This window comes from Lissotriton vulgaris, chromosome 4_1 (assembly GCF_964263255.1).
Source record: "Lissotriton vulgaris chromosome 4_1, aLisVul1.2, whole genome shotgun sequence".
In the NCBI taxonomy this organism is placed as follows: domain Eukaryota; kingdom Metazoa; phylum Chordata; class Amphibia; order Caudata; family Salamandridae; genus Lissotriton; species Lissotriton vulgaris.
In genome coordinates this window covers 696,037,464-696,060,438 of record NC_141691.1, presented here as the reverse complement: position 1 = coordinate 696,060,438, position 22,975 = coordinate 696,037,464, and the positions used below count along the sequence as shown (strand labels likewise).

Genomic DNA, 22,975 nt, shown 5'->3' with positions numbered 1-22,975 from the left:
ACTATAACTGCTGATTTTCACTGGTTGAGTATGAGTGAAATCTGAGTCTAACTATACCATCCCTGTAATCTTTGTTTTTTTCAGCAAATTACTGTTTATTTTTAACATTAAGTAAGATGCATATGGTGGGGGATTGGAAGCAGGGCCTGGCCTTGGGCTGCCCCCACCCAAGCTTGCTGCTCCTGCCTTCCCTCCTTCTAGCCACCCATTGTCCAAATCCATGTCCCTGCTCCCTTATTACAGCCCTGTGTGGCCGTTGTTCTGCCACTGACCTTCTCTCCTTCTCTAAACAGTTAGCTTGCTGCTCCATCCACCTCCTCCCTATCCTCTGTTGTCTGAATCCATGGACTAGCCTCTTCCCTCTTGCCATGCATGGTCTGGTGTGCTGCCACTGCTCTCCATTTGGCATGCTGTACTAGTCCACTCCTCATGCCCTCCATTGCCCAATTCAATGCCCCATCATTGACCTCCCGCTTAGCCTCTGTGCTTAGCTTGCTGCCCCTATTCTCCTTCCCCCTGCCCTCCGATGTCTGTGTGCATGCCCCTGCTCTATCCTTTTTGCCCACCATGTTCCATGGACCTGCCACTCCTATCTACTCTGAGTTTTCTGTTGAGCTGCTACTTCCCTCCCACATGCCTAACATAGTCAGATGACTGTAAACTGTCCCTGCCACCTCCACCCTGCCTGTCCACATTCCATGCCCCTATCCCTTTCCTCCTGCCCTCCATGGCCCATTTTACTGCCACACCCTTCTGGCCTCCCTTGATCTGTTGTGCTGCAACTGCTCCTCCTGCCTGCCCCGCGTGGTCTGTTGTGAGGCTCCTTCCCCTGAACTCTCTTGTCTGTACCCAGGTCCTGACCTTCCTTTCTATCCTCCATGGTCCTTTGTGCATGCCCCTGCACCCTCCTTATTTCCCATCATAGCCATTGTGCTGCCACTAACCCTCCTGCTTGCCATGCATGGTCTTCTGTGCTACCATAGCCCCTCCCACCTTCCCTGTGTGGTCAGCTAGCTGCCCCTGACCACCTCCCACCTTCCCTCCATGGTCTTTGTGTATGCCATTATGCCTCACTGTTGCTCTCCATGGTGTGTATTGCTTCTAGTGCCCATCCTGCCTGACCGCATGGTTATCTTGCTGCTCCTGCCCTGCCCCCTTGCCCCCAGCCCTCTGTTTCCATGGGCAGACCCCTATTACCTCCCTCCTGGCATGTCTGTTCCATTGCCCTTTATGGTCCATTATGCTTTCCCCTGCCACTGCCTCTTTCCCCTCTGCTCTCTGTTCTCCATGTGCATGGTCCTGTCCTCTCCCTATTGCTTTCTATGGATTGTTGTGCTGAACTCCCATCCCGCATGCCCTGTGTGGTGTATTGTGCTGCTGCAAACCATGATGCCTGCCCTGTAGGGTCAGTTTGGTGCACCTCTCCATGTCCCTCCTGTCCTGTGTTATCCGAGTCCATGTCCCTACCCCAATTCCTCCTGCCTTCCATGATCCATTGTACCATACTTGCTAACATTTGAACTTGGTAAGAGGGAGATTTTGAAAAAAAACTGAGGTATTGATTTTCCCCTTTGACTTACATTGAAAAAGAAAAGATTGTAGACAGGAGACAGATCAAATAAAGCCCATTTGGGCTTAAAAACATTGGACGTTTCCTGGCTGAATCAGGTCTGTTGGCATGTATGGTTGTACTACCACTGCCTCTTCCTTCTGCCCACAATGGTCTATTATATTGCTGCAACCTCTCTTGCGAGTCCTGTATTGTTGGTTTGTTCCCCTGCCCCCTTTCCACTGCCCTCCATAGTCTGTTGTGCTGTCACTGCCCTTCCTGCCTGCCCAGTGTTATAATTGTTGAGTCTGCACCCTCATTCCTGCCTTCAATTTTCAGAGTTTTTCAGAGTTCGTGCCCCTGGCCCCTGCCTCTCAACAGTATACCAATGAACAACTAGATTGCTAACATTCTATAGTTATTACAAAAGTATGGAACGCCTGACGTCATTTTGATGTAAAGAAAATTGTAATACCTAGAGCATTTCCTTTAGGTCTTATTTGCAACAAAATTATGGATAGTGCTCTAAAAAACTAAAGTGAGGTGATGTGTTCTGAGTGTTCAAATAACGACAAAGCACTTTTAAATTATTTGTTATATTTATGTTGATCACTTGATTAAATGTTGCACTTAGGGGAGAGGATGTGGTGTTACTTCCAGAGCTGCAGACTTTGCAACTGGGGAACCAGGTTGGAGTTTCTACTTCAGCTCGACATTCTGTGATTCTGGTCAAACCACTTAATCTCCCCATGTTTACAACCAAACTGAATTTGTTCTTGTGTGATGTAACCAATGCTCATGTAAAGCACTCCAATACCTGACAGGTCTGTACTATATAAAACTACAAAAACACAACAAATAAAAAGTGTTTTGCACTCTTCTGTCATTGGGCTACATCTGGATGATATTTGTGCTACATTTGGGCTCTTTCGTTTCTGGTGACCATCTTGGGAGATTTATTTGTTATGAAGTTTCCTAATTTCCTCATTTACTGCAGTCTCCTCAGTAGGAAATGCTTTCATTTTTTCACTTTGGTTCCATCAAGAAGGCATTCAGATGTGTCACACATTTGCCATTAATTCTGAATGTTAGCACTCTAGTTGCTCATTAGATAATTGTAGTAAAGCCACTGCTCACCAGGGAAGTCTTCTTCTGGTATTCAAAGTGCATGTTTCAGTCTGCATGTCGGAATTTTTTAATGAAATAAAGAGGATTTGAGAAGTCAAAATGTGCCCTAATTTTTTTTTCGCAAGCACTAATCATAATTTCTATGGCAAAATGAACCCTCTCATTTCTTTCCTTTGCAAATTAAATGTTGTAAGTGTTTCCACTTTATTCCCGTCAGGTGTGCCATACTTTTGTCATAAGTAAGACTGTTAGTGCTCTAGTTGTTCTTTAGAACACTCTGGGGCATTCTGTCATTGAGCTATACTTGGGATACATCGGGGTGATATTTGTGCTACATTTGGGCTCTTCAGTCTCTAGTGGCCATCTTGGGAGACTTATTTGTTATGAAATTTCTTAATTTCCTCATTTACCACAGTCTCCTTAGTAGGAAATACTTTCAGTTTTTTACTTTGAGTCTATGAGGAAGGCATTCAGATGTGTCACACATTTACCATAAATTCAGAGTGTTAGAACTCTAGTTGCTTATTAGATCACTGTAGTAAAGCTACTGCTCACCAGGGAAGTCTGCTGCTGGTGTTGAAAGTGCATGTTTCAGCCTGCATGTCAGAACTTTTTAATGAAATAGAAGAGGATTTGAGAAGTCTCTCCAAATGTGCCCTAATTTTTATTTCTGCAGCACTAATAATACTTTCTATGGCAAAATGCACCCCCTCATTTTGTTCCTTTTTAAATTAAAGAGTTACCTTTCTTCCAATCAAGATGGCTTCAGGTATGCAGTATTTTTGTCATAAGTAGGACTGTTAGCGCTCTAGTTGTTCTTTAGAACACTCTGAGAAGCTGCAATAGAACACAAAGGAATCAACTGACAGTCTCTGCCCTTGTTGGATGTCCACATTTTACTGAGAATGTCAGACGTCATTCTCCCATGACTGAGAAAGATAATGTGAATTTACAGAAAATATGCTCTCAGTTTAGCTTATAGATCACCTTCCAAACCTCTGTGGGAAAAGCTTGAGAAAATAGTTTTCTCTCAAACATGATTCAAGATATCCCAGCAGAAGGCTTTTTTACATGGTAAAATCACCTTAGAACACACCACAATTCCTAAAATTAGTATGGTACCATCAACAATTAATAATGTAACTAAAGTCTTAAAACCTTCTACTAAATGCAATGCTTTTTAATGAGGTGCTATAATGTATATTGGTCCCAAGATAGCTGCCAACAATTCTTGGATGATGTGCTGACAGCCAATCAGATCTCACAATGAGATGTGTGGTTAGGCTCCGCCCAGATATATATATTTCTTTTTCCATTAATATTTTTAAAACTACTGAATGGATTGACACCATTTAACAACAAGAGTTCTTTCTGAAACAAGGGCTACCTTTTTGCCAAATTTGGAGTAATTCAGTTCAGCAGTTCGGGCTTTAGCTGTGTCTAAAGTTTCCGATGGAAAATAACACGGAGAAAACACATTTTGGGACCCCCCTTTTTTCTCGGCACACGCTTACCAAATCGCCCCGAAACTTTCAGGATAGGAGCGGTTCGGAGCGCCTCACAAGTTTTGAAAATTTCGCGAAGGTTCGTCATCCGGCGTCAAAGCTATTGGGAATAGAAAGTTTTCCTATGGTAACTAGGTCCTAATTATACATAACTACTGGCAACCGCTGTTGGATTTCATCTATGCCCACAGGAGCTACCATTCGAAAAGCTCTCCCCATACAACACTCACCTGTTACAGCTGACTTCTGGGAACTGCAGTATGCAGAGAAGTTGTTCACATGTGACCTGTGATCAAGCGGACTACCACCAATTGGAGTGGCCCTTAATATTCAAAAGTGGGGGTGGAGCAGTACCCTTAACTTGGCGGCATCTGATGAAGGCTCGTTAGCAGAAATGCATTATGCCCAAATTGCCTGTCGCATTAAAGGTCCTCCTAAGTTCCCCTGTGAGGCCTCTGCTTCTTTTTGTGAAGGAGATTGAACTTTATCTTTACACGCTAACCAGTGGCATGTGGGAGGCCCCGCTCTGTTTGTGGCCGGAGGGACGCTGGTGACCAGCTGTTGCAGCTTTAATTTTTCATCCGAGGGATCGGAAAGACTCTGGCCTGCCTCGTAGTGCAGAACTAGCCATGGGCTGCTGTCATGTGCAGCTCTTGAGTTCACGAGTAATTCGGTTCACTGAAAGAGGATGCCCTATGACAGTCATTTCAACAGGGACTTTCATCGGACACTCCGTACTTTTGGATTTCATCTATGCCCACAGGAGATAACATTCGAAAAGCTCTCCCCATACAACATTCACCTGTTACAGCTGTCTTCTGGGAACTGTAGTATGCAGAGAAGTTGTTCACATGTGACCTGTGGCCAAGCGGATTACCGCAAATGGGAGTGGCACTGAATATTCAAAAGTGGGGGTGGGACATTAGGCATCCAAAGAAGGCTTGTTAGCTGAAATACATTATGCCCAAATTGCCTGTCGCATTAAAGGTCTTCCTACGTTCCCCTGTGAGGCCTCTGCTTCATTTTGTGAAGGAGATTGAACTTTATCTTTACACGCTAACCAGTGGCGTGTGGGAGGTCCCGCTCTGTTTGTGGCCGGAGGGACGCTGGTGACCAGCTGTTGCAGCTTTCATTTTTCATCCGAGGGATCGGAAAGACTCTGGCCCGCCTCGTAGTGCAGAACTAGCCATGGGCTGCTGTCATGTGCAGCTTTGTGACTTCACGAATAATCAGGTTATCTGAAACCTTGATTTACGGCCCAGCGGTCTATGTACATGGGACTTGAGCGTTTGGGGACCTAGGAAGCCCTATGACAGTCATTTCAACAGGTACCTTCATCGGACACTATGCACTTTTGGATTTCATCTATGCCCACAGGAGCTACCATTTGAAAAGCTCTCCCCATACAACACTCACCTGTTACAGCTGCCTTCTGGGAACTGTAGTATGCAGGGAAATTGTTCACATGTGACCTGTGGTCAAGCAGGCTACCGCCAATGAGAGTGGCACTTAATATTCAAAAGTTGTCTATATATGATACAAACTCCCAACTTCTGTCCAGCAAGACACTCCTGGTGGTAAACTCTATACACCAGAAGTAGTTTATACAGCTTCCTGTCTTAAAAAGCAGTGTACTTTGTATGAGTTAGGTCCACTCCCTTGCTTGACCAGCTTTCCTTCCGGTCTTTGTGTCTGGGTGCATAAGTCCAGATCTTTTCCCCAACTGGTCCTTGGGGCAGTAAGAGGCCAGCCTCACAGGCCCTTGGCGAGGCCCACTGTTCCTTGGGTAAACTAGGGCAGAGTCCTTGGCTCTTTTGGGCATCAGGAGGTTTCTGCATCCGGTTGTCCATGGCTGTCACAGTGCCAAGATCCAGCAGCAAAAATAAAAAAAGGCACCAAAAGCCCTCTCTCTCTCTCTTGTGGAACAGTTTATAGAAGGAGATGGATGGTTCTAGAAGCAAGGCACCCAGGCCAATCCCATGGTGCCACATAACCTCTCCACCCCTGTCTCAACCCTGCTGCACAGCATGACAATTCAAGAGCAAAAACAACAGTTGATGGACAGAATGCAGAACAATGTTATACAAACACCCCAGTCCAAAGATCTGGGCCTAAATCCATTGTTTTTTTGCTCACCATGCCTTTCCAGTTTGGACCTAGCCATTTGCAAATCAGTCTTGACCCTGTGCCTCATGGGAACAGTCCAGCCCGAACTGCCAAGCCAGGTCCTCCCTGGACTGGAAAAAAGCATCCTAGGATCGGTTTCTGGGTTTCACTCCTCTTCAGCCAGGATAGCTTGATTCCAGTGGCATGGAGAGCACGAGACTCACGTCTGAGCATACCCGTCCCACTCGGGATAACAAATGAAAAAACAAAAGTTGATGGACAGAATGCAGAACAATGTCATACATCACCCCAGTACAGAGACCTGGGCCTAAATTCCTTTTTTATTTTGCTTACAATGCCATCCCAGTTTGGACCCAGCCACATAACCTCTCCACCCCTGTCTCAACCCTGCTGCACAGCATGACAATTCAAGAGCAAAAACAACAGTTGATGGACAGAATGCAGAACAATGTTATACAAACACCCCAGTCCAAAGATCTGGGCCTAAATCCATTGTTTTTTTGCTCACCATGCCTTTCCAGTTTGGACCTAGCCATTTGCAAATCAGTCTTGACCCTGTGCCTCATGGGAACAGTCCTGTCTGAACTGCCAAGCCAGTCCTCCCTGGACTGGAAACAAGCACCCTAGGACCGGTTTCGGGGTTTCACCCCTCTTCAACCAGGATAGCTTAATTCCAGTGGCATGGAGAGCACGGGACTCACGTCTGAGCATACCCGTCCCACTCAGGGTTAAAAATGCAAAAACAACAGTTGATGGACAGAATGCAGAACAATGTCATACAATCACCCCAGTTCAGAGATCTGGGCCTAAATCCATTGTTTTTTTGCTCACCATGCCATTCCAGTTTGGACCCAGCCATATGCAAATCAGTGTTGACCCTGTGCCTCATGAGAGCAGTCCAGCCCGAACTGCCAAGGTAGGTCCTCCCTGGACTGGAAACAAGCATCCTAGGACTGGTTTCGGGGTTTTACCCCTCTTCAGACAGGATAGCTTGATTCCAGTTTCATGGAGAACACGGGACTCACGTCTGAGCATACCCGTCCCAGTCGGGGTGACAAATGCAAAAAAAACAGTTGATGGACAGAATGCAGAACAATGTCATACAATCACCCCAGTACAGAGATCTGGGCCTAAATCCATCGTTTTTTTGCTCACCATGCCTTTCCAGTTTGGACCTAGCCATTTGCAAATCAGTCTTGACCCTGTGCCTCATGGGAACAGTCCAGCCCGAACTGCCAAGCCAGGTCCTCCCTGGACTGGAAACAAGCATCCTAGGACCGGTTTCGGGGTTTCACCCATCTTCAGCGAGGATAGCTTGATTCCAGTGGGATGGAGAGCACGGCACTCATGGCATCATCCAGGAGTCACATCTGCTTTGTAGTTTCAGCTTAATCCTTCACTGATATCACTGCCCGGGCCTTTTCCACCAAACCTTTAAAGAGGAGTCTCCTCCTGTGTTGGCTCTAGTGTTCTGGGTTTCCTCCTTTTATCAGTGGGTCTGTGCTGTCCCCAGCCCTGGTACAATGTGTCAGGTAATTAACAGCCACAGTCTTTCTTCCCTACGCCTTATTCCTCAGGAGCCAAGGAAAGCACTGTTAATGACTTCTTTTGTATGGGGAGGCCTTTGTTCGTGCTGCTGGAGAGAAATGTAATTAACTTAGCACAGCAGAGTGACAAAAGCCCTGGACTTTGATCCTACCTGAGCTGGGGAAACATGACAATTCTGGATGAATCATAAAATATTCATCCTTGGTCTTAGGACCTGCAAATATGAACTGGGCATAACTTTTTAACCCCAGTTTCATACCTCACAGGACTTTATAAGCCCAAGGGAAGATTTCCCCTTATGTATATAATAAAGTGTCACTGCAGATAAAACAGTATATCACAATGACTTTACTTGTGAGTGCCCACTAATATTTTATTGCCTATTCCTGTTCAAGTTCTAACCATGCAGAGTCCCCCTGTCCCAGGCGACCTGCGGGCAGTTACCAGGCTGTGCAGGATGGTAGTCTCACACACACATAACAAGTGCACATGTGTAACCAGCTGAGTGCCCCTTACCCTAACTACGTCGCAGCAAAAGATTGCTTCTGGCTATTTCTGAATTTGAGGCAAACTTCTCTGGTCTATTATCAAATTTGCATATGAGAACTCCTTCATGAGGGCATTCTTAACCTTGGCAGCTGCCCTTTGGCCAATAGGGTATCACTCCCTAAATTGTGTATGTTTTCCCAAAAAAGGTAGAAACATTGACGGGAAAAATCCGAATTGAGAATTTTCTTTTCTAAGTGACTGAATTAGAACCATACGCAAATAAAAAATCAAAAAAGTCAATGTTTAATGTCAATTAAGAAAGGGATTCTTAATTTTAAAATCACTGTATGATACTGCAAAGCACGAATCCTGAATTCCACAGTTGAACACCAATGTAAGAATTTAGATTATTATTTGGAGTGGGCGACTGTCCAACTCAAGGAGTAATCACAACTCTTGTCATGGTGAACCCTTAAAGTCACTAAATTATCCTGAGCTCAACCTGGGACTTTGGCACAGAGCAGAAAGGCTTAACTTATGGCAATGTGCAAAGTATGTATGAAGTACCAGAATAGTAATAAAGTCAAAATGCAAAAAAAGATAAACATCTCAAATTTAATTAGAAAAAATAGACTAAGATTTAATAAACACATGGCACCAAAATGATAAAACTTCAATAAGGAAAACCTGAGATATTCATTTTTGAAGCTTTGAATAACACCAAGAAAAAGATAACTTTGCATATCATGTGTGCAATTCCACACCATGTAGTCTGACATTATGGCAGAGTTAAATATTGTAAACAGGGATTAGCCAATGTCTCCATGTTTTAGGGGCCTGAGCACATACACACAGAGTGTGCAGAGTCTGAAACCCAGCAATAAAATAGGATCTAGCAAACCACAATAAGTCTGGGGTGACAACATAGAAAAGATAGATTTCCTACAATTACCAAACGCTATTTGGAAAGGGAGTGTTGAGGGCATCCCCTACAGACAGAAATTTTTTAAGGTATGCATCAATGTTTTGCAACTAAAATCTGGTCACAAAACATTAACGTTCTTCCTACACGTCAAAAGACGTGTTATCCCATCTGCAAATGGGGAAGGGACCCCTTGGGACCTCTTCCACTTTCTGAATGTTAAAAAATAGTATGTTGCATAGTAGGCAGTGGTCCACAATATCATTGCCAACTCTCAAACAAAATAAAAACTTTCTATTTTTAAATACTGGCCTGTTTACTATATGAAAAAACAGGCTGCATAAAAAAGTGACTTTACTGAAAATGTGATCACAGGTATGGTGATCTGCTGTCTCCAGCAGGCCACCATCACTGTGATGGCACCCAAATGCAGATAATTGCAATTTACAACACAGCTCATTAAAATTGATGAGGTAGCTCAGATTGCGACTTACTACAGTTCAGAATTTTGTGAACCAACCTGTTAGTACCTAGCTGTGCTCACAAAATTCCTTTCCACTTGCAAAAAATGGGTGCTCAATTTGCGACTAATATCTGCAAGTGGAAATTTCAAACATCAAGCTTTAAAGACCTGACTTTGAGTTTGGCGTACAGGTTACTCTGTCACTAATGTGATGGATCTACTGTCTGCCTTACTACAAGCACATCATATCCTATGATACTTGTAGAAAAGTGGATATATTATCTGTGAAGTTTGTGATGGAGTGACCCGTCCACCAAACGCTAAGCCCTATATCTCTAACTGCATATACTGGAGAAACCAGTTAGAGCCGTTTAAGCCAATATCTACCCTGCATACTTGTTGAGCTGCTACCTAATCCTGCATTAATATTTAGCTGGATCCTTTCTTTGGAGCTGAAATTAAATGGAATTGAACGTTTTACAAGATGGAGCCGAAATTTGCAATGCAGTGTGACTTTTTAAACACCTAGTACCATGTTTAGAAGTCAAAACAATTGTTGTTAATGCATGGCTAAATTGAATGTTTCTTTGTTTTTGCCAAATAACCTGCTGTTTTTTGCATATGTTTCCATTGAATAAATACTCAACCAATGAAAGATCAATTCAATCTTTAGGGAAAGAAGACAACTTATTAGAAAAGCTGGATCATGTTATGCTACTAGTGCTATGTCAAAAATGCAGAGTCCTCTTTGACGAGCCACACAAAAAATGTGCCTAATGTTAGCTTCGCACTATATTTCTTTTTTAATATGTCCAATGCACAGCCCATTAATTGTCTGATTTACTTTAAATTATAATAAATGATCAGAAAGATTTTTTCTTGACAGTGGAAATACATTCAGGATGAACTAATTTATGTATATTTATCTTTGTAATGTAGGGTCATGTCATCTATTAAGAAGGATGTGAAAATGGAGGAAGACACACACTTTAAAGAAGAGGCAGTGGTCTTAATTTCAAATCTTGCAGAATATGTAAAACAGTTGATCCATTCAAATGAATCTTTCTCTTCAAGTATCCTGGAGATGCGTGCCTTGATAGACAAGATTTTCGATCATGCAACTGCCGGGATAAACAGCCTCTCTGGTGTGAATGATGATGAATCAGATGACCTTAGACTCCTCAGTGAGTTTATTGATGATATCCTGGACAGGGTTTATCTGGTTACAAGCCTCTGGCCTGAAGACCAAACTGCTGAACATTTTTGGCAAATGATGATGACTCCAATTTTGAATGAGTTTGTCCTTGGATTCCAAACTCCAGTGGCAGATGGACATCTAGAATTAAACATGTTACAGCACTTGTGGCAAACTTTTGTTTCTTTTTCTACCCCGGAAAAACAGGAAATGCTTAATACCAGCTTGCATTTTTTCAAGATTTTTCATTCAGATATTAAAGGATTGTCTGCAGGGGAATTGGATCATGCAAAATTTGGTGAACTGTTCATGACAGATCTAAGCAAGATTGGCTTATTGGATCAATTGCATGGTGCTGCAATTTTAAGTCTTGTTAATTTTATCAAAAATGTCTCTGCTAAAGAAAAACTATCTTATGTAGAAAACTTAATTCAGATGGAAGAACTAGAAAAATTTCTGAAAGAGTTGCAAAATAACACGTCAGATGACTCGCAAAGAGGTGCAATAATGTTGCTTGAAATGCTAACAACTATCAATCCTAATGCAGATCCCTTCTTTAACACCAAGCACAATGGCTCATTATTTGAGATCCTCGAGGACATTACAGAAAGAACATCTCTTATCATGAGGCAATTTGATGTCCCAATCATTAGGCAAAATTTGAAATTTCTGGATGGAGCTACCAACGTTCTCCAAGACTTAACACATGGATCTCTGTGTGAACAGATACTGTCAGTCTATAATTTCTTGGAAGAGTATGCTCAGTATTGCACCCAAAATGGAGATGTGGAAATGCAGCTGGTGTATCCGTCACTCTTGAGTCTAAAAACATTATTTGCTGATAGCAACTTACAGACTGTTGTCATTCGAAATTTAAATCAACTTTTTAATAGCTCGCAAGATAGAATGTTAAATTTCTCTTGTGCTGAAAATGGTCATTCTGAAAGCTCACAATTGAACAAGTCATCAGGCAATCATGATGCAGTAACTCAGGAGTTGCTAGATGTGCTCACAAACATAGAAAGCTCCTTGAATGAGGGAAATGGGCTTTTGTCCCTGGGCTGCTTGCTCACATGGTTCCAGGTGGGTACCAAATCCTTGCTAGAAATGTCTCACACTTTAGAAATGGATTTAAAATATATTGAACACCTCCACAATGGTCTTAGCCATCTTACAGAGCGACTGGACATTACTGAAAACAGTAGTACATGTGCTGCAGCGTTGCTGGCATTTAACAGCACTGCTAGATTTGCAGGAGACTTTTTGACAAACCTGGCTGAAGAGACTGATGTCGAACTCTGGAACGACTTTGCAGCTCTGGGAGAGCTCATGAGGACCCTTACCATCACAATCAATGCCACCAGCTCAAATGACACAGAATACCTAATGAGACCCATTGCCAAAATAGAAAATATGATCACAGGATGGAAGAAATTCATATTAGGAGGCAATAAGAGTTCTGATGCTTTATTGCACATTCTCAAAAATGTTACTCTACTGAGCTCTCATATCAAACCTTTAGATGGGAGTCTGTTTTCCTTTGCGGATGCCCTGTCAAATATTCTAATTCACCCTAGTAATATGCTAGAAAGTTCCATTCTTGGAGAACTGAAGGAGGCAACTGGATTGTTACAAAACATGTCTTTCGATAAACACATGTCGTTTTGTGCTGAACTCATCAATGTTTTTTCAAGATCAGTTTCAGAAAGCCATGCTTTCTGGAATAACAAATCACCGACAAATTTCCTAGCAGCTTTCAACCCGTTGTTAAATTTCAATACCACAGAAAATGGTGTAATCGGATGGGAGAAGTGCAAGCACATTTTGGACAGTCTAGGTCACATCCATGATTCTTTTGCAAACAATTCACATACTAAAGACTTTCTGACTTTCCTGACATATTTGATGAACACCAACAGGACAGACAGCATGGTCGAGGGCACATTGAATCTTGTTTACATGGCTCTAAACATGTCTGCTATGTCTTACCCTGTTAATTCTTCTGAAAAGAATGGGCTCCATGAATACTTAAGCAGCCTGGCAAGTATGATACCACCAATAATCCATTCAATTCAGGGACAAGAGAGTATGAAAGTAGTTCAGCTAATTTCAATCCTTCTAAACAAAACAGATGGAAACATTGAGACAATCATAACCCATTTACAAACTTATTTACAATATATTGGGTACATATCTAAATCTGACCCAATGATATTTGGTTCTCACACGATCACAGCTTCAAATATCACAGAGGGTATTTTCAAATTTTTAAAAAAACATGTGCATGAATCAAGTGAATTACTAAATGGAATTCACAGTTTACTGAACCATCTCTCTGCCAAAGCTTGGCAGAACAATATGACCACTTTAAGGATTTCAGAGTTCTTTGGAAAGAAGGAATATCAAACTCTGTTGCAGATTCTCGAAGGACCAGATTTTAAATCCTACATGAGTGATCCCCAGCACCTCTTTATTAACCTCACTTCCTTGTTGGATGACCTTAAGGCCTCTTCAGATGAAGATGCTGCACTGGGCATGATGAGCGAATGGCAGGAAATGTTGGACGTCATGGACTCCTGGAACTTGAACACTACCTCACACTTGTCACAGTTATTTGAAAAGTCACACTATGGGAACCTTCTGTTCATGGGTTCTGGTCTTCATGATTTAATGACTCTGCTTGAGGGAATGCATAACAAGAATATCACAGAAACGATGACAGACTCATATAGATTTTGGCGCACACAGGAGACACCGATGTCTACATTTACAGAGCATGACTCTTCCATCACAGAGAACAGCTTTTTACAGGTGCTCTCATTCCTTCTAGAGATGCCAGATGAGCCGGCTGCAGTCTTTGAGTGTCTCCTTGCCCCTTTCTACTGCAATCAAAGGGAATATGCTTCATCAGGATCATTAAGTAATGCTACTGTCAGAACCTGTAATGCAAAGGCAATGAATCTTTCCTCAGAGCACCTGAGGCTCACAGATTTGATTCAACAGCTCGCGTTGGCCCTTCCCAATGATGACATCGAATGTGCCAAAGATTCCTTCCTATGGGAGCTCACTGACAACGGAGTATGTTTCTTTCGTCAGTTTGAAGAATGGAGCCTGATTCTTTCACATCTGTCAGAAATTAACCACATCAATTGCAGCCACATGAAGGAGATTTCTCAGTTTTGGGGGAAGTTGTCTTCAAACATACCCAAATCGACACAAAGGCTCAACACATCTATTTGTCCTTCCACACCAATGAATCAAGCAGTAGGAATGCTTGCAGAATTGTTACAGCACACACAAGACACTGGGCTGACCCCTAATGCAACTCTAGGCCTGATATTTGATGCCCTGAGCATGTACAAAAAGACAGACATGCATTCGTTTAATAACAGTTTTTCATTTTTAAAAACAGTGCCCAATATGGGAGGCAACAGTACAAGCATCCTCCCAAAGCTCCTAGCTAAAATGCACCCTTTCATGGCTGTATCCTCGAAGGGAAGCCACATACATGCTTTGCTCAATTTACTGGCAAGTATGTTTACAAACAAAAATGTGGCTGAAGGCTTTGTAACCATGTGGGCTGATATGAACAAGACTCTGAATAGATTAATGACTGGTCAGAGTGTTACCTCTTTTCTTGCTGAATTAGCAAAACATATTGAGTTTATCAGATCAGACCACCAAGATTACCACAAGCTTATCTCCAACATTCTGAAACACTTTAATAACACATCCATGGAGAACATTTTACTACCCTTTCAAGATTTCTTTGAGGTCTCCAATGACTCGCCAAATGAGTACACAAACACAAACTACTCCACACTGTTGAAAACTCTAATCCTCCTGTGTCCAAAAGCAAATGAATCAGAACAATTTGTCAGAGACCTGAGCAACATGTTTCAGCTCATCAGCCAGTTGTCCAATGACATGCCCACTGCTGGCGAACCTGCAGATCTTCTTGACATGAGGAAGCTATTTTGGAATGTCTTTCACTCTCTCTCACAAGGAACTGGGTTCCATGGAATTAATATATCAGTCCCTTTTATCCAACACATGTCTCAGTTTAACGTTTCAGACCGCTTTCTCGCAGAGGCATTATTATTTGCAATTAATGCCCTGGACAATGCCACCTTACCCACCAACAGCACCGATGACATGCTGAATCAATTTGACGAGCTTTTCCCGCCACCTTCTTTACTTGAAAGTGATGTCACGCAGCTGCTGGCCCTTTTAAGAGACACATACATGGATTCAAGTGATGGGACCAGGTAAAGATTCTATTTTGAGTAATTTTAAATGATGTGCTATTCAAATGTGGTATTACGTCTGACACTTCTAAATGCTATCGCACATATGTCTAGTAGACAAATGCATTTTGAAAGTTACCATATTACAAAGATGGCTGTGATATTGATTGTAAAATGTCTGGCTCACATGGTTAAAATCGATCGAGGGCAATTGAAAGACAAAAGGTACAAAATCAAAATGAAATAATCACAACAGTGCACAATGAAATATGCGTTATGTTTTTCTAAAACAGTGTCCATAGCGTGCATTGTCGCCACTGAATATAGAGATATTTTTCTCCAACAGGACTGCATAGGGAATAATTCGAATTTCCATTTGAAAATAACACATCGTGACTCAAACAGTATTTTTCGAATGATATTTACTAAAGATCAGAGCAGTTTGGCTCCAATTATAGCTCGATAAGAGAAAGTGTTCTCTATGAGTCACAGAAGAAAGAAGTTTGAGCAAACAAAGTGATCCGTACGAGCTAAGAATTGTGGAAATAGGTAGAGAAATTGCCCTGTTGAAAGGCTAAAAATAGATTGATCGTGAGTAGTCTTTATATAGCCAATCCTGCTCTTCCTCCATACAGTCTATCCTTATAAAGTTTTTTTTTTTTTTTTTTTTGGTGTAGCGTAAACTTGACCTTAATAGGGTATCAGAGCACTTTACATTCAAATAATATTATCCACTTATCATAACACGAACAACTTGCAGTTTCAGAAACCTAATCATTATACAGTAAGCTACTAGCAACAGTTATGTTACGAGGTCATAAATTAGTTGTACATTGAATTGTTATAGAGACATTTGTGCATGACATACAAATTCACAAAATCAAGATCGAAATGACGTTATTGGTCGATGTGTGGTAGTGTCTGTATTAAACATGTGGTTGAATTATCTGGATCCAGTTATAAGTCTTGTAGCCGCATTGAGACAAGCTTTTAGTGGGGCTGTTGAGATCTTAGGAAGACCGGCTAGTGTTGTGCAACCGTACTCGATCCTTGATATGACTAGTGCCTGGACTTCAGTTTTAAGGTCTGCGTTATTTATGAAAGCTTTCAGTTTTCTGAGGTAGCTGAGATGGAAAAGGGCGTTTTTGCCATTGTGTGGATATGTGCAAGCATGTTCAGGTGTTTGTCTAGCAAAATGCCCAAGGATTGGGTTGAGTCTACTATCTTCGGGATACAGTTTAGTACCGTTATTAGTTTGGTCCATTCCATGAAATTCGTGGTGCTTTTCTGGGGGGAAATCAAGAGGAATTCAGTTTTCTGTGGGTTAAGCTTGAGGTGATTACTGGTTAGCCAAAGGACAGTTTTCTTTAAAGCTTGGTTCATGATACCGATCGCTTCAGTCCATGTGATCTTTATGTATAGCTGTGTATCATCAGCGTACATGTGGAAGGAGATGTTTGCTTGCTGAAAGATATCAGTGAGTGGCTCTATGTGCAAGTTGAATAGAGCAGGGCATAGTGTTGAGCCCTGTGGTACCCCAATACAATTCCTGGATGAAGCAGATACAGTTTGGTTTACTATGAATTTTTGCAATCTGTTTTCTAGGAACGAGCTGAACGACTTAAGGACTGTACCCTCTAAGCCCATCCTATTTTTCAGGCGATGTAGCATTTCAGTATAGTTTACAATGTCAGATAGTACTGAAAGGTCAAGCAGGATTAGGAGTCAGGTCTCGTTGAGGTCGAGAGCAAGTATAGCATCATCGACTATGTGCAGAATTGCTGTTCAGTACTATGTTTCGGTCCAAAACCTGATTGTAAGTCATTCAGCAGTTTGAAGTCTGTGATGTGTTGGCTCAGTTGTTGTTGTACACCTATTCCAAGGACTTTGGCTAGCATGGGCATGTTTGTTACTGGTCTGAAGTTGTTCAAGTCTGCTGAGTTCTCTGTTGGCTTTTTTAAAATTGGAGTGACTTGCCCTATTTTTAGGCAGTCCGGTATTGAGCCAGAGATAGCGAAGCGTTAATAATCTTTGTCCACGAGGGGATGAGCAGATGGTTTACTGTAATTCAGCACTTTGCAGGTAGAGGATTGTTGAAGTGATTGTTTGGTTTTAGGGTCGCGATATTCTTTGCGATATCTGTGTCAAAGACAGGCTTGAATTCTGACCATAACACATTTCTTTTAGGTCTCTCCAACACTGGTTGAGAATAAGGCTTGGCTGGGGGGTTCGTTTTGATTGAAGGGCAATCCACTGCCTTTGTTTTAGCTCCCTCTCCATCGGTATGGCTTTGGCTGTATTGAAGGAGGAGAATTCTTCACTGCTTATGTTTGATACTGTAGCTGTTGGTGCAGTTTTGGCCGTTTTATTGGATTGATCTTTTAGTATTTGGAAGAGTTTCCTCACTCAGTTTTTTGCATTATCCAGTTCTTTCCTAATGAAGTCTTTTTTTAAATTTAAGATGCTTTTATTGTAGACCTTTCTAGCCTGTCTTAGTAGTGTTAAGTGTGGTGAGGTAGCGTGTTGTTGCCGTTTCCGCTCAAAGTTAGTTACTCTGACGAAATTTGTGGCAGGCTGTGACGCTGGTCTTCGGCTACCGTGCCTTTTTCTTGGGCAACTATACAGAAATGTTATCCTCTTGTCACAAGAATCATTTGCTCAGAGAGTAACTTTGAGTGTGAACATATATCCTGATCTAATTCTAGAGCTTTGAAGAAGTCCCTTGCAGGGACAAAACGCGTCGGCTAATTGGATTGTGAAAATTTAATTTTATCTGCTTGATTCATTAATCTTCTTCAATAAAGAATCACTTTTAAAAGAAAACAAGAGCGCATAGACTTGAAGAATTTCTTCAGATTATCAATAATAACTTTGGTCTAAATATTCTTTGAATGTATTGATTTTTTTTGTGTGCGGAATTCCAATCTTTCTTGCTGGTATAACTTTGGGTTTTTCAAGTAAGGAGTGGAGAGGGGTGCACTCCTAGGTTTTCCTGCACCAGCATTACTTGCCCTAATATTTATTGACAAATGCGTGTACTGCGTATTGCCTCAACCCTCTTCTCGCTCTTTTTGTATAGGTTTTTATGCTTTGATGAGTGGTGATTCTTGCTTTTCGGGGATTAGTACCACATTCTTTAGGTTATTGAAGTTTTGCCTTCTAAGGCTAGTCTTTGCCGTTCAGATTGCGTTAATTGGGACTGACTGAATGAGATGTTTGTCTAACTTAGTGAGAGGATTGGGGGAAGGTTCATATGATAGCACAAGGGTTTGTAGCTCAATGTCTGTCAGATATCAGAGTTGATTGTAAGAGCAGGATAGTCTGTTTGTCACTATCATTGGGATAGATTTCATTTTATTGTGAGTATCGTGAACGGATTTCTGTCGGCGCTCCAGTTTTAAAAGACATTTTTTACGATAGGAGAAGTAGATTCTTCATGTCCCTGATAGCTTCTTGCATGGATTTGTAAGTTTTGCTCGATTGGGAGCTGAGATTATCCTCATACTCTGTACTGGGTTGAAGAGAACTGGGATTATCAGATTCCATGCCAGGTTTTTGAGAGACCGGAGGTAGTATTGGTGACTCTGTTGGTATGTTGGGATAGGTAGTCTCTTGAGGGATTGTTTCCTGTTGGGTTTACCTATGCATATTTTCTTATATCCTGTTGATGTTTCGCAGTAATTAGAGCCTGTCCTTAGAGTAAATTTTCGGTTATCCTGGTCAGAGCTTGCTGATTTCATTTTAACAACATTTTCCCATATAGGGGTCGGACCTGTATTAGGGCTTGCTTCAGAGCTATGGGCTCTGTGGTTAGCAGGGGATAAGTTGGATTTAGGTAAACGTGGGCTGTTATTCTTAGCTACGGAGCTTCTGGGTACCATTTTTGATTGTTGCGGCTCTATAGTGGTGATGTTTTCAATCTTGGCAGATTGAATCCTGTGCTGGGTGATGGCTTGTGATTTATTGTTTGGCAGTTTTATTGAGAGAGGGCGTTTAAGAACGTGTTCTTTTAAGGTTGCAAAATATTTGTCAAAAAGTTACAAGTCTTTGTTGTCAACTCGTAAGAGAATTGTGCCGGTCTTGTAGCATGTTATATTCAGAGTAGCTCTTAGTTTTCGAGAGGGTGATGTTAGCATCTTAATGCCGAATGTCTCTTACTTCCTGTACCTTCAGCATGTTATTTAGGGTGTTTCGCCATTTAGCAATTTTAGTAGTGTAAAATATTAGGTTGTTAATGATGGGGCCTTTTTTTATGCAAAAGTTCTCCCTGAGCACTCTGAACCCAATTCACAGATATATTCTCATCTGAACAAATGTAGTCATCCACATTTTTTTAAAATGGAATAAATTGCAGGAAGATAATAGGATTCCAGTCATTACATTGATCCAGTCAACAAAAAGTTCTTGTATCCCAGATGAGCTTTATTCTTCCAATGTTCAAATAAAAAAACCGCAGCCAACACGTGTTTCGTCGTGCTATGTAAAGCACAAAGAACTTCCTCAGGGCTGCAACCCAAACAAATAACATATAAATAAATATTATGTTCATTCCATGAGGGTTTCTCCATCAGAAACATACAAATTGGTCATACATGATGTCCATGTTTAGTACACTGAATTGGAATCCTGTGTAAGAAGAGAAAATACATATAAAACCAATACCAATCGTCACCTAAATGTATGAGCAGTATAAAAACAAAAAGAGAGAAAAACCTTCACTACTCGTTATCATAAGGGTAATTAATAAAGCATAATCAGTTAAGAATAAGAAAATAGTAGAGTAGTCACCTGTCCTACACGATCCCTGCAGAAATCCTCTGCTCGTCCTTAAAAAGTACACCTAATCAGTAACCTCTAATATCAATGATCCACTATTACTCAGAGGATGAGTACCCCCCAGCGCAAATGTCATAGATAATAAAGGAACACGGTATACACCGTATTTTTGTTATCCAACGCAGTAATATTATAATTATCAGTTCACCTTGTGTCCTCTATGCGTCATTCGTACCTACAATTCCAAAATTACAATGTTTGTTCTCAAACAGAATATCGAAATCACAAAACATAAATGTTAGACTTGGCTGTCTCTAGTTGGCAGAGGTATACACTTCTGACAAATAGGGACTCACCTCCTCTAGTCAGGGCAAGGGGATCACACACTTCGATAACCCCTGCTCACCCCCTTGGTAGCTTGGCAAAGCAGACAGGCTTATCGCAGAGGCAGTGCGTTAAGCATTTATGACCACATACAGTAATAAAGTGAATACACTACAAATGGACACAACACAGTAGTATTATAAAAATAAGGATTTTTATATAAGGCTTAGCACAAGACCAAATAATGACAAAAATATACCACAATCTTAATAAATACTCTTGGAAGGAAAAATAATAGTTCAAGTGTAGTTTCCTATTAGCACAAAGTCTTTAGTAACAAAAGCAACTCTTCTTCTTTAAAACACAGTTCTTGGCAACAATGTACCCCACACGGGAGTCACACGACGTCGAGGCAAAGTTAATCCAAAGGTTCGGCGTCGACCGCGAGGAGCGCTACGTCGAGCCCGGAGTCGCACAGACCCCCACAACACAGTACCTTGGAAAAGCAAAGCACACGATGATCAGGGGCGTCGAGATGTCCGGCATCGCGTCTTCGGCGTCGATCGGGCCTCGGAATCGGGGCGACATGCAGCGGCGTCGACAGATGTCAGGCAGAAGCAGCGCTCCCGAGGCGAAGCAGGATACGGCGTCGGCGTCGATCTCGATGATGATGTTGCAAGAGTGAGCAGCGCTCACGGCATCGAGAGGGCTCGTAGTCGATGCGGTCAGCGGCGATGCAGACACGGGGTCACTTGGAGCTGGAGCCGAACTCACTACTCACTGGCGTCGCTACTGGCATCGATCGGGCCCGGCGGCCGGCGTCGAGGAAGCGGGACACTGGAGCCGTTACTCACGATGTCGAGCTGGATTCGGCGGCGTCCATCGGCGCCGAGATTGCTGGATTCTTTCAGAGGTGCTGGATTCTCAGGTTCCACCCACCAGCACTTTTTAGCAAATAGATGAAGTCTTTTAGCCCTGTGACTTCAACAGGAGGCTGGCACTCTTCCAGCCCTTGGAGATTTTCTTTAGCAAAGTTTGAGACTACACACTCAGTTTCGCTCTCCTGGTTCCTTGGCAAAAATAAAGAAGCAACTGCAGGATTCCCCCCAGCAAACAGCACACTGGCAGAAGGGGTAGGCAAGTCCTTGGATCAGCAGGCTTCTTGTCCTTGGTTCAGGGTTCCTTGTCAGAAGTGATCTAAAGTCTTGGTTCAGGGCTTTGATCCCTTTGTCCATGCAGGGGAATTCCCCTCATCCTGGGTTTGTTGTGGGTGTAGCCAGGCAGAGACACTTGGCCTATTCACTGTGCAGGGCTGGGTCCTCAGACGCCCAGCAGGAGGTGTAGCCAGTATTGTCACTGGCAGGAGCAGAGCTATCCGTCGCCCGGCAGGAGGTGGAGCCAGCATTGTAGCAGGCAGGGCAGGCTATCAGGGCCTACTCCCCCCCTACTGTCAATGCAAATGCACCACTCACCCCACACTGACTCATTCAGAACTCTGGAGCCACCCAGCCCCTGTCACACACACACCAAACCAGCAGAAACCAGAAATAGTTAGACAAGAAAATAGCCACTTTCTAAAAGTGCTATTTTCAAACCCAGAGTCCAAAAACCATCCACACAAACGGATGCGTTATTAAACCCCGAGTTCAGGGATACCAAACTCGACATTGCACCATGCTTCCCGAGCCAGCTAGGATTATAGCATTAATAACCCCGGCAGCCCATTCTAACTAATGGAGAGCAGGTGACCTCACAATAGTGAAAAACGAATATGGCTGTAATTCACTATTAGGACATGCCAACTTGGTCAGGCTTGTCCTACCGTATACTTACAATGCACCCTACCTTTGGACCTACCATAGGGGTGACTAACATGAAGTTAAGGGAAGGTTTAGGGACTGGCAAGTAGGTGTACTTGCGCAGTCAGCGTGACAGTACCAGACTGCACGTAGGTCTAGCAATGGCAGACCTTTAGACATACTTTTACCAGGCCGCTCTTGTGGGTGGCACAACAGGTGCTGCAAGCCCACGAGCAGCATTTGTATTTACAAGCCCTGGCACTCCTGGTGGACTAGACTAGGGACTGACAGTAAACCAAATAATCCAAACATGGAATTCGATCAATACAGTCATTTTACATAGGGAGCACTTACACCGTGGCACTGATCAGCTGTGGCACAGTGCCCAAAGCAATACACCAGCAAAAACATTGTAAACAGAGGAGGCAAACAGAAAAAAAATGGAGCAGAGACTCAAGCCAATGATGTCAGGTCTAACAATAAACTAGGCAATCCTTAACCAGTATTACTCACCCCATGTTTTCAAATCGTCACTTGATATTCTTTCTGTCCTCCGTGTCAGATCACAATCTCTCTGATCACTAGTCTCTAAAATATTGAAAACCAAACTTAATTCTGTGTCATCACAGTAACTCAGGCATAAACCCATACTCAAAATATAATCTTTCGACATCTGAGTTAGCCGTAAAACAAAATTAAACACCACATATCATGATACATATCAATTACCAAGTGTATTCCTGAACTTCGTGATAACAAATAAAATAATGCAACACTCTAAATGTATAAATAGACGCGCACGTTTACTAATCCCATTCCAATTTATAAAACAATATACCGTAAAAATATAACATACCCAAATCAAAGTCATGTAAATATCTCCATGCGTCCTATCTTCTCTGT

At 42.4% G+C, this 22,975-nt stretch overlaps 1 protein-coding gene across 1 annotated transcript in view; it reads left to right on the top strand.

Annotated features, from left to right (window-relative positions):
- The window catches only part of ABCA13 (ATP binding cassette subfamily A member 13), a 2,590,787-nt gene that overhangs the window by 145,464 nt on the left and 2,422,348 nt on the right, over nucleotides 1-22,975 (top strand). The window contains exon 5 of the mRNA XM_086964984.1: nucleotides 10,671-15,194. Within this exon, the coding sequence (XP_086821110.1) occupies nucleotides 10,671-15,194 (4,524 nt within the window). The remainder of the gene's footprint in view (nucleotides 1-10,670; nucleotides 15,195-22,975) is intronic.